Here is an 11429-nt window from a genome sequence, read left to right on the forward strand (position 1 = left end):
AAAGCGGGGGGGGGGGGGCTACAGTACCATCCGTCCTCAGAGAATCCAAATCCATCTCTTCTCCTTGGCATTTAGGAAGTTGGATATAGACATTTTGAAAAACTTTTTAAGAAACTTCACTGTCTTTGATGGGCCCTGGCAAGGTTAGTTAAGAATGCCATACAAAGTGGGAAAAGAATTCCAGGGAGAGCAGGCCCTTCAAAATTCATGCCAACAGACAGGAGGTCTGGACCTCCTCCGGGTCTCACCAGTGACACCATTTCTCTCTTCTCCAATGACCAGGCCCAGCCATCATCCTTTAACAAGTAAACATACAAACTAGGGCTGCTCCTAATGGCACATCCCTGACAGAATGGTAGTTCTACCTTCTCTGAAACTCCTTTCTTTTTTGTTACCTTTCAAGCAAAGAGTAACACAGAAGAGAGGTAAATTGCTCCTTCCACAAAGCACAGCATAATAAAATGTTTGATCAAAATATTTTAATAAAGATTCTTTCTGACATAGATACACATACAAATGGTCATACATAGCTGTCATAGTCTGATTGACCTATTTAATATATATATCATTCTTTACACATCCAAAACCCGCCAATAGATCCATCACCGCTCCCCACTCACCATCCAACCTGACAAACTGAATTTGTATTATCTGCAAGGAGTGGAAAATAGCAGACTCCATTTTCCAAAAAGGTTTTCTTGATTTTCATAGGATAGAAAGGCAGGCAAACAGCCATGCAAACTAAAACTGAAAGCTCACTTTGGGTAAATAGCTTCTTGCTCTTAGTTTTATTTCTTTTTAAGTTTTTTTTTTTTTAGAAAAATAACAAAGGATTTCACACCATAGGCAAATCAAACCAGTCTTTCAACTTAAATAATTCTCCACAGTTAAAATAACTTATACATGTACATATATATTAAAAGCAATTAAATTAGAACTTTTAAAAATGCACAGCACAGCCTGGAAAAATATTTGCTTAGCATGTTCTTATAGGATCTATTGCTGTGATGTCTTTCCTTTTTAGAATGCAAAGGAGTCCCCTTTCAAAAAGAGATCAATTCACTCATCAATTAAGAATACACCTTTCCTGTAATTTTTGGACTGAAGCAATTTATTAAAGCTCAATTTAAATACAGGGATGACGCAACTGAAGAGATCCAGGTGACCTTTGATAAACCTAAGCAGCTCAGATATATCAATATGTTTCTTCATACTTGTTGGCAAATAAACCCTCTTAAACACTTGGCACACAATATAAGTTAATCTATAAAACAGAATTTTAGAGGCATTAAAAAAAGAAGTCTGCACATAAGACCTATGACCTTAACACATGATAAATACTGTTGATGTGGAAGGGTCATTGAAGAATAACAAATAAATACCATGTATTGTTAATACATCATTGCAGAGTGGAAAGTAACAAGGTGCACATAAATATTTTTAAATGCAATTCTTTCAGCCACAGTCAGTTTTTTATATCACTCTTGCCAAAACTTTTGAGCATTTTCACAGAATTAAAGTTCAGAGACAATAAAAAATACAAGTCTTTCATAGCAACGTGTCTCTTTCTGGTTTTTTCTTTTTTTTTTTTTCACTTAAATAAATCTACATTTCAAGTTTTTCTCCTGGCTCAGAATCAAAATTTATTTTCAAGTGCCCTTTCTGATTTGTCTGAATGAATACTCCGTCCCACAACCCACCCAAACCCGAACTCTTCCTCTCTCCCTCTAGCCAATTTCACAATTAGTAGTAGGATTACTATTTTGCCATGTAACTCTCCACGCTTAATAACGACTACATCCCAACTTATATTTAACCTTAAAGGGAAACTCTGCTTCCTCGCGATCTAAGCTGCCACCAAAGTTGCCACTTTTCCGTGAAAAAAGACATCCGTCCTCCACCCCAACTCCACCTCCCTCCTCCCGCCCTGCCCACCCTAAAGACCGAGATTCTGGGGATGTCTGGGCTGGAAGTCCCGTTTGTCTCTGATACTTCTCAGTTCTCGCCTCTGCTTTGTTTGCTCTGCAAGTGTTTCACAACTACGAGAGGACCAAATAAGGGGGGTGGGGGCAGCTTTTCACTTTCCTCTAGCTTGGGGGTCGGTCTTGTGTTTTGCTGTTTTTTTTTTTTTTTTCCGGGGAGGGGGGCGTTTAAGGCTTCTCCGTGCACTGTTTGCAGAGGCTGGAGGAGACGCTATTGAACAGGGCGCACTTCTCCGGGCAGGAGGCGGCCGGGGGCAGCCCGGCACTGAAAGGGTAGCCGGCAGCCTGCTCGTAGGCGCCGAGAGCCGGGTGCAGGGCAGCGGCCGCCGCCGCCGCCGCCGCGGAGCTGGGCAGCGAGGCGGCCGAGATGGCCTGGCCCTGATTGAGGTAGGCGACGAGGCGCCGCATCTCCTCCAGGGCCTGCGCCTGCATGAGGATGTAGTTCTTGGCGAGCAGCAGCGTGGCGATCTTGGAGAGCTTCCGCACCGAGGGGCTGTGCGCGTAGGGGATCACCGCGCGCAGCTCGTCCAGCGCGTCGTTCAGGTCGTGCATCCGCCGGCGCTCCCGGGCGTTGATGTTGAGCCGCAGCGCCTTTTGCTCTTTGGATTTCTTGCTGCTGCCGCCGCTGCCGCCGCTGCCGCCACCACCCCCGCCGCCTGCTCCGCCGCCGCCCGGGCCCCCCGGGGGGGCGTTGGCGCCGCCGTGGAGGTGGGCGTTGGAGCAGCCCTCGGCCGCCTTGGCGCTGCCGCCTCCCGCGCCCGGGGAGGCCCGCGGGTCGGCGCCCCCGGCCCGCAGCACCAGCTCGCAGCGGCCGTCGCTGTCGTCGTCGGGGCTCTGCTCGCCGCCGCTGCTCTCGACCACCGAGCCCCGGCTGGCGCTCTCGCCGTATTTGAGGCATAGGGCGGCCCCGGCCGGCAGACTGCTCAGGCTAGGGTCGCCCCCAACGCCGGCAGAGCCCGCCAGCAGCCCCGGGACGCCCACCCCGCCGCCGCCGCCGCCTCCTCCCGCGCCGCCACCGCCGCCTCCCCCGGGCGGCGGCAGCAGCAGCCCTGCCCCCTCGGGGTCAGCCGGCTCGAAGCAGCCCAGGGGCGACGAGGAGGAGGACGCCGGGCGCTCCCGAGGCGGCGGCGCCAGGGACAGGTCCATGCCCGGGGGCGTGGAGCGGAAAGCCGCCTCTAAGCGCTTGGCGGCGGAGGCGCTCAGGCTCTTGTGCAGGAAGAGGTCGTCTTCGCCCGCGGCGGCCGCGCCGAGGTGCAGCCCGCGCTCCATGGTCCGGCGCCGGCGCGCAGCCCGGGCCCGCCGCGCCGGCCGCCGCCGCCTCGGCTCGGGAGGCAGGCGGCGCCGAAGACGCACCCGAGCCGGGCTCCGGGGCTGGTGCGTGCGTCGGTCCCGGTGCTGAGTGCAGCCCTCTCCCCTTCTTTTTCTTTTTCGCCTTCCCCCGCGCTCGCCGCCTCCTCTTCTTCTTCCTCTTCGTCTCCAGCCGGTGGTGCTGGCTGCTGGGGCTCACCATGGGCCGCGGCCCCGCATGGTGGGAGGGTGGGCGCGGAGGGAGTGGAGCCGCCGCCGCCGCCGCTCTGAGCCCAGCCCCGCGCCTCCTCTCCGCACCGTTTATCTTGCTTGGATTCACCTTCAAGAGATTTCCGGACCCATCAACCAGCCGCTGCCACAGACGGGGGAGTCTTTTACATCATTATCTCTGAGTAGGTTATTATGAAGAAGAGTCGCCTGTTGGGACAGCGCTTTCTACCCAATCAGGTTAACGTTTTAATTAATAGGATTAAAACGGTAACAAACAATCGCAGGCGCTATCTGGCCGCGAGTCTGAATAGTTTCATTTCCCAGGTCTGAAGACAGGCAGCAGCTAGCGCTTTATAAAAGGCGCCTGCTCCATTATTCTGCCTGCCATCTGTATACACAGCTTAGCGCATATGTTTGCAAGGCGCTGGGTCCTGTTAGTAACCCAACAACTGCCTTTAGCTTGACATGTGTGGCGACTTTCACTCATCAATGAGCACACTAAAAGCCCTACTTAGAGCCGAGGATGTTCTTTGCTCCTTCAGCAAATTGTGGATCTGCGGCGAAGCCCGGGAGTCCCATGGAAAGCAGACGTCCCCCCCGTACCCCACCCCCCACTGCCCTTCCCTCGCCACTGCGGTCTCATCTTGTGCCACATGGCCCTTCCAGGCGAGACGCTACTCCACCCCTGTTCATAGGATGACTCTGGTCTAGATTGGAGATGGGACTTTCGGGGGGGGGGGGCAGGTGGTGTCCCTGTGGTGTCCCCGCTGGCTTGCCCCCAAGATTTTTAGCTAGTAAGGGACCAAAGCAATCGCCCCCCCCCACCCAACTTGAACACACTGCTTTATTCCGCCCTAGTCCCCCTCCCCCTTGCCCATTCCCGTCCCAGATTGGGAAAACAAAACAAAATAAAGAGCAAGGTGATTATGCAGCCCATTAGATTTTTTTAAGGGGGGGGTGCGCTTTTGCCGCGATCTCCAAATAGCTGTTCCAGTGATGGTGGTTATGAAGCACAGGGATTTCCTAAACAGGAAAGAACTGTTTGCTGAAACTTTCTTCAAGATTAAAATCCAGTTGTTTTAGAATAGTCAACTTCACCAGGAGTCAAATCCTCTCACGAACCAAGTGGGGCATTTGTGCATATTTATTTAGCTGGAAATGTCGCCGCCGCAGCAAGGAAGCCATTCAGGGACGTCTGAGTCTGCTGCGGTTGTTTTTGGAGGAAGAGCAAAGGGAGAAGTGTGAAAACAAGTGCTCCTCTCAGGATGGGAAACAGTACACGCGGTCCTCCAGCTCCTGCGTCCCATGTCTGGGAGTACATGGTATTTAGCGGCTGGTTTTCATCCTTATGACATAAGTAAAAACAATATTTCCCAACACCGCCAATAAATCTTTCTTATGTGGCAGAATTACTGAAGCCTATGAAATTTTGGGTTTCTCTGGTCTCATTAAAAACCTTTTAATTGTGGCTTTCAGAGTTGGCCCCAGGTGTTGGACTCTTTTCATTACATTTTGCTCTAATGTGATGAAATTCTAATTCTCTCCTTACCATATGGTTAAATTTCCCCACTGAGAATTAGTTGAAAAAGGAGAAATAATCTATTAATCTCTGTAATAGATTCACAAATGAGGTTCGCCACAGAACCTGTTTTTGAATGGTAATATCAGAACAGTTGGGCGCCTTATTTCATAAAGGAGGGGCGAGGACGACACAGAAACGTCTGCATTTTCACCTGGAAAGGAGGCAAAGGGGCCCAGAGGTATCTTTCCAAAATAATTGCCAGAGATTCAGTCTCTTGGGCATGGACATGCTACGCCGTCGTAGGTTACTTTCGCGCCGTCCTATTGACTAGAACCCAAAGATTAAGCGGGCTGCGGGAGGCTTTCGAGCTTGGGACCCGGGCGGGCGGCTCTGGAAGGCTCCAGCCGGCTCACGTGTCTCGCTGGGGACCCCAAAGCACGTCGACGTGCGGGGCGGCCCCTCGCTCGCCGCTTCCCCACCCCCCCTCCCCCTGGCGCGCGCAGCTGTTAACCTCCCGCTTTAGGAAGCTAAAGACACGCTCTTGTTACTGTTTTCCAATTAGCAGCTTTGTTTTTCACCGGCTTCATAAACAAAGCTTCTCTGTAAACAGAGGTGAGTCGTGTGTGCCTGATACTAACTGACCAAAGAACTCTGGCCACTTGCGGGAGGTCCAAGGCTGGCACCGTCGTGGCTGTGGGAGGAGTGGAGACATGTTTCCGGGGGTGTCTGACTCGATTCTCCGCCCAGCCTGTCTTTCTGGTGCTCAGCCACTTCCCTCAGGACGCCTGGATCCCTGCCGGCCACTAAGTGGGCACTAGAAAGGCTCAGGAGCTCCCACGTCCGGGCCGGGTGGCAACTCGGTCTTAGCTACGAGCGCCACAAAGGGCTGTGCCCAGCTGGACAGGAATGGCCGAGCAGGGGGCCACCACCAAAAGCCGCAAGGGGGAGGCTTACTCTGGCTAGATTCCGACCCTCCCAGGATAACTCACAGAGAGAGCACCCAGTGACACCCCACCCCGACCCCACTTCCACGCCCTCCTTTCTCCCCCTCCCCGGCCATCCAACCTTCTAAAACAAACTTTCGCTCAACTTTGTATTACTCTGTAGGAGCTCCAAATCTCTTTCTTTGCCGGTTCGAGAAAATCCCCTTGGTCTCCCCGGAGGAGGTGGCTGCTTAATAGTCCCTGGAAACTTAGCTTTGGGAAACTGTGGAAGAATTTATAGATGCTCTAAATGTGGTCCTTATAACAACCGTCGGGGAATGGTCTTTGAGGTTTATGCACTCGTAAACTTTTGCTGATTGCTTCTGGGAAGTTGTCAGGCACTTAACGCTGCATTTATCTTACAGGCAATGAAAACACATCTGCCCGGTGTCTCGTTACCTGGTTTAATCATCACCAACCCTAAGTCACGGCCTAGGATCTGTCTCTTCACTCAAGTGGGATCCCACCGCCTGGTTTCGGGCCAGCGAAGGGCTGACGTCAGCAGCTCACCTAGTGCCCTCGGGCCGCAGGAGCTCGCAAAGTTTCTGTGCTTCAACTTTGTTCTGCCAAGAAGAGAGGAAAGGGTCCCCGGGTCCTAATCCCACTAGCAAGTTGGAAAAATAGCAGAGGAAAGGCTAAAATAAACACGTTCTGGTTGCCCTGGAAGAAAGGGTGGGAAAGTAGCCCGCGGCGAAAAGCTCCTGACCCACAGATGACCCTTGGACTGAAACACTGGAAGCAAAATCCTCTGACTCTGTGCAGTTTCAGAGAAGGTCAGTGTGAGTTACCGAAGCAAATGGGGGACGGGAAACACTGGGGACAGTTTCCTCTGCCCAGTCATTGTGGGGGCAGCTCAGGCCACTCCGTGGTCCAGACGGTGGGGTGTGCGCGGTCCAGGAGCGACCAACTGGACGCCCTTGGTATTGGACTGGTTGGCTCAGCGAGGCTGGTTGGTAGACACACATCAGGACTGGGAGCCTTCTTGGCCGAGTGTTGGATACCAGATTTACACGAGCCAGTGCGTGTTGTGCAAAGATGACTGCAGTTTTGTTACAGCAGGAAGGAACACACCCACGGCTTTGAAAGGGTTCTTAAATGTTCAGCAGCCGAACCGCATTGCAAGTGTAGGGCTATTGAGTTTCAGACCAAACTAATTTTTGAGGTCATACTTAAATCCTTTAGCGATCATCTTCAGTACTATTTTCTTGAAATTTGAAATAGCAACCTAAATAAGATCAGAACGGGACACAATCTAATCCATCATGAAAGAGCAAAGCCAGGTGTTCCTCTTTGCTATTTCTATAGCCCTGATAAACAGCTAATTACTTATCTAGATTAAAAGGTTAGGAGAACCCCAGAATACTGGGATTTGAGTATCTGCGTGCGTTTTCTGAAAGACAGAATTAGCCTTGATATGTGTATGTTTCAATTTATACATTTGAGAATATTATAAAAAGTAAAGGCAAAGTTTGGCAAAAATGACATCAACTTTCGCTTGGGAGCTGCTCTGGAAAAGCAGATTTCCTGAGAGAGCTGGAAACCCCCTCAGGGCTGCGCTTCCTCCGCAGCGGAGGTGTCCAATCTGGGCGGTCCCAGCATGCCGGGGCCGCGGAGGCCCCACCCGGCCTTCTTCCCTGGAAACCGCCGGGATGTGCGGGCTGCGAGCCCTCCTCCGCGGCAGCTAAGGCGCGCGCAAGCTGGGCGCGCCCCCAGCACTCCAGGCCCGTGCGTCTTAGACCGAGCTCCAGTCGGAGAGGCTTGCTGACCTTGAAGTTGCACTTGCCTACCCCCGCCCTTTGTCCGCCCCGCCCCACGCCGTCCCGCGGCCTTAGCGTTAGCTTGAAACCCTCACCGCTGAGGTCTACCATCCTGCTCCCCCGCCGGGTTTGGGAAGGCAGGATCTACTTGGTGGCGGAGGGATTCAAGCCCATCAAGCTCCCCAAGTCAAGCCTTTGGGCCTCGTTTTGTCATCAGAATTTTCTTCCCCTCCCGACCAGGTTCCACCAAGCTCAGTGCGGAGACAGGCCATGGGTCCCTGTGCGTGCTGGAGATTGGGGAGGCTAATGAGGGGGAGGGCAGCGAGGGCGCCGGGCCGTGGGAGCTGGAACCTTGCTGGCAGTGCGCACAGCGTCCCAGCCTTACCATGGCTTTGAGGTGTTGGCAATTCCAGGGACTTCGACCTTGGAAAAGCAGAAACCTGTTGATAGAAAGTTCTTTCGGAAAGATTTTCCTTTTCTTTATCTCTTTTAAAGAAAAGAGGCTGATCCTCACGACTATTTGGCGACAAATTGGTTTAAGTTTGAACAAACGCTGAAGGGAAACGCTCAGCTCCCGCAACAAGCAGCTTTTTCAGCGCGACCGTGCGCCCCACGCGGGCGAGAGGAGCGGTCCCCTGGCCGGCGGGGAAGGGCTCCCCAGGGGTCTGTTCTATTGCGGCGACTTTTAAGGCGAGGGGCGCGGTAGAGCGAGAGAAAAACTTGGAGCCCGCCCAGCACGCTGGGACCCCAAGAGAGCAGTTTAGAAAAGGGATCAAGGCAAACTAATGAAAAGATTTTCTGAGGAATTCACTCCCTCCTTGGTTACCTGGGACGTAATCCTGGATTCAGTCGCTCTCCCTAAGGACTGTTAACTCTTATTGGTATTATACGTGTTTTCCCTTTCGAATTTTTATCGAATCTTGGAAAACATGGAAAATTTTTTAGAAAAATAAAAATTTGGGGGGTTAAAAAGGACACTTTTAGGGTTTGTTTGGTGCCCCCAAATTAAGGAAGACACAAACTGGAAAAGGCTTAAATTCTGCTTTGGGATTTTAGCTCTGAGATTTAAAACCCACAGCGCCATCTCCTGGCAGTAAGGAGAATGTAGCGGTGGATGACAACATACTTAAATACTGAATATGAAATATTTAAATATGAGAGACTTGACTTTACGCCTCAGGAAGTATTTCAGTGATAAATTGATTACTGTGATACAAGACGAGCTGAAAGTTTGTGATCATTAAAGGTTGTCAGACACAATCTTGGAAGCTAATTATTTGTGAATAGAAGTTTGTATGTTACATTTACACACATAGCATTTTTTATAGATGTGGATGTAGTTATTATCCTAGGAACTTGTGATTAAAATATGACTTTAATTTTTAATAAATAATTTTATGGAAGAAATTAAATCATAGATTAATTTCTAAATCAGGATTTGAACTAGTTATTTTGTGCAAAAGATACTGTAACTTTATAAATATCTCAGTGCTCTCAGGCATTCATTGATTAGTGAAAACCAATTGCTTAATTACTATTTGGATATTTTCATGATCAAAACATTTTTCCTTCAAGTATGACTTATTTAGTAAAAGCAGTTCTCTTGGTTTACTTTCTGTGGATGATGCTTACCATAGATGATACAAAGGAGATTATTGTGAAATGGTGGTGTTTCACCTAGTTCCTCATTGACTTTTACTAGTCAATGTTAGTTAAAAGTCTTCCTTATTTTTCTCAATAGCCCTTTGCTTTCTTTAACAGTCTTATCATCTCATAAGCTTTCATAATGGCTTATTTAGGCTTTCTGAGCCTTAAATATTACCCAAAGCTAAATTGTTTTCCAAAAATTGAATGTATGTATTAGAATCATGCATACCTAACACTCTTGTGAATTACAATGTTTCTAAAGTGTGAGTATTTTTGCAAGCTTTGCTCCCTTTTGTAAATAAGATCAAAATCCAGTCAAACTTAGAGATGAAACCCCAATTAAGAACATTTCTCATCTATGACTATATGCCCAGGCCAGCTGCTTGAAATACAAATAAAAGTAGATATGCTTTTTGTAGTGTACAAAATATTATGAATATCCTTCAAAAATATTGTAGATCAAACAGACAAATGTAAACTTCACTTCAGTTGAAAGATTAGTTTCATTTGATTAATTAAAGTGAAGATCTATTAAGCCAAATATTTGGACTCATTTACTCTGTCAATGCAAGCCTTCCTGTTTGAAAGAAATTTGATTATATATATGGGAGGAACTAGATAAACAGATGGTTAGCTAGAGAGCTTTTTCACAGTTGAAATTTTTAAACTTAACATGGATAAGTTTGACACCTTCGCAAACATTTTCGATGAGGTCATTTGATCTGTTCCAGCAATGCAGGATTGCTGCACATAATCATTTTAACTTGTATTTCAGGAACATTTCACTCAGTTTATCTATTAATGTGTTTGGCCAGAAACGGCGCTGATTGGGCTGTCCGCTTGGAAACACACACACACACACACACACTCAAACTTGTGCTCTGTTTACACAGTGGTAAGCAAGTATTTAAAAAGGAAATCAACAGTGATAAAGCATCATGACAAGAGTGTCTTATCATCAAAATAATATTCCTCTGATGAAATAGTTCGTTCAGACTACCTGAAGGGGGTGCATCGTTTGCTTACGCCTGTCTGTTGTAACACAATGCCCACCTGGAGAATGGATATTATCATGTGGCAGAGTGACATGAAAGTTAATCCCCAAAGTGACTTAAGAGCCTCCTTGGCCTTAGGTATATACATATCAACCCTCTCATTGCCTTCACAGATTAGGAAGTTGAGGTTTTCCCAGGAAGGTGGTTTTGTGATCCGTGTACTTAAATATCCTGAATCCCTTGAATCACCTCCCATGATGTCATTGTTTTTGAGAACAAGGGGTCAAGGGGATAAAAAGGGAGAAAAAAAAGAAGGAAGGGTAGAAAGAAAGAAGGCTGGGCGTTTCCGTTATGGCACAGCAGAACTGAATCTGACTAGGATCCACGAAGACCCAGGTTCGATCCCTGGCCTCGCTCAGCGGGTTAAGGAACGGGTGCTGCCCTGAGCTGTGGTGTAGGTGGCAGATGCGGCTTGGATCTTGCCTTGCTGTGGCTGTGGTGTAGGCCAGCGGCTATAGGTCCGATTCGACCCCCAGCCTGGAAACCTCCATGTGCCACAGGTGCGGCCCTAAAACAAGACAAAAAAAAGAAAGAAAGAAAGAAAGCTGAGGAAAAGTGGGTAGGCAGATTTGAGGCCAAAGGATGCAGTTAGTGTATTCAGTGTATGTGGAAAGTGCTTGTCCCATGAAAATACAGTCTGCTTTCCCTTTAAAAAGAGGTTTTGGAATGATGATTTTTACATGTGTCCAAACCTGGTTGCACTTCTCTGTGAATCACTTTAAAAGGTATGAGTAGGTGTGGTAGAAAAAGCAGGCTCTTGGCAGAAGAACTATGTAATTGGTGGCAATTTTCTGGATCCTACTTAGCTTCGGGAGGAAAATGGATCTATTCATCATGCCTTTCCCGACTGCCTCAGTGTCTTTATCAGAGGAGACTCTGTGGAAACATTTTTTAAGTTAAAAAAAATGTTTGTATGGAAACATTTTATTTTCATACATCAATGCTATTATTATTATTAGTCTTTT

General features: G+C 48.6%; 1 protein-coding gene across 1 annotated transcript; it reads right to left on the reverse strand.

Annotated features, from left to right (window-relative positions):
* Positions 1-1593: 1593 nt before the first annotated feature.
* On the reverse strand, positions 1594-3464 carry BHLHE22 (basic helix-loop-helix family member e22). Its single transcript, XM_003481394.5, has one exon. The coding sequence runs from the start codon at positions 3249-3251 to the stop codon at positions 2151-2153; it is 1101 nt and encodes a 366-aa protein (XP_003481442.2). The 5' UTR covers positions 3252-3464; the 3' UTR covers positions 1594-2150.
* Between the last annotated feature and the right edge of the window lie 7965 nt (positions 3465-11429).

This window comes from Sus scrofa, chromosome 4 (genome assembly GCF_054392235.1).
Source record: "Sus scrofa isolate SSC_HxYL_T2T_F1_AM1 chromosome 4, Sscrofa_HxYL_maternal_Yorkshire_Landrace_v2.0, whole genome shotgun sequence".
Lineage (NCBI taxonomy): Eukaryota > Metazoa > Chordata > Mammalia > Artiodactyla > Suidae > Sus > Sus scrofa.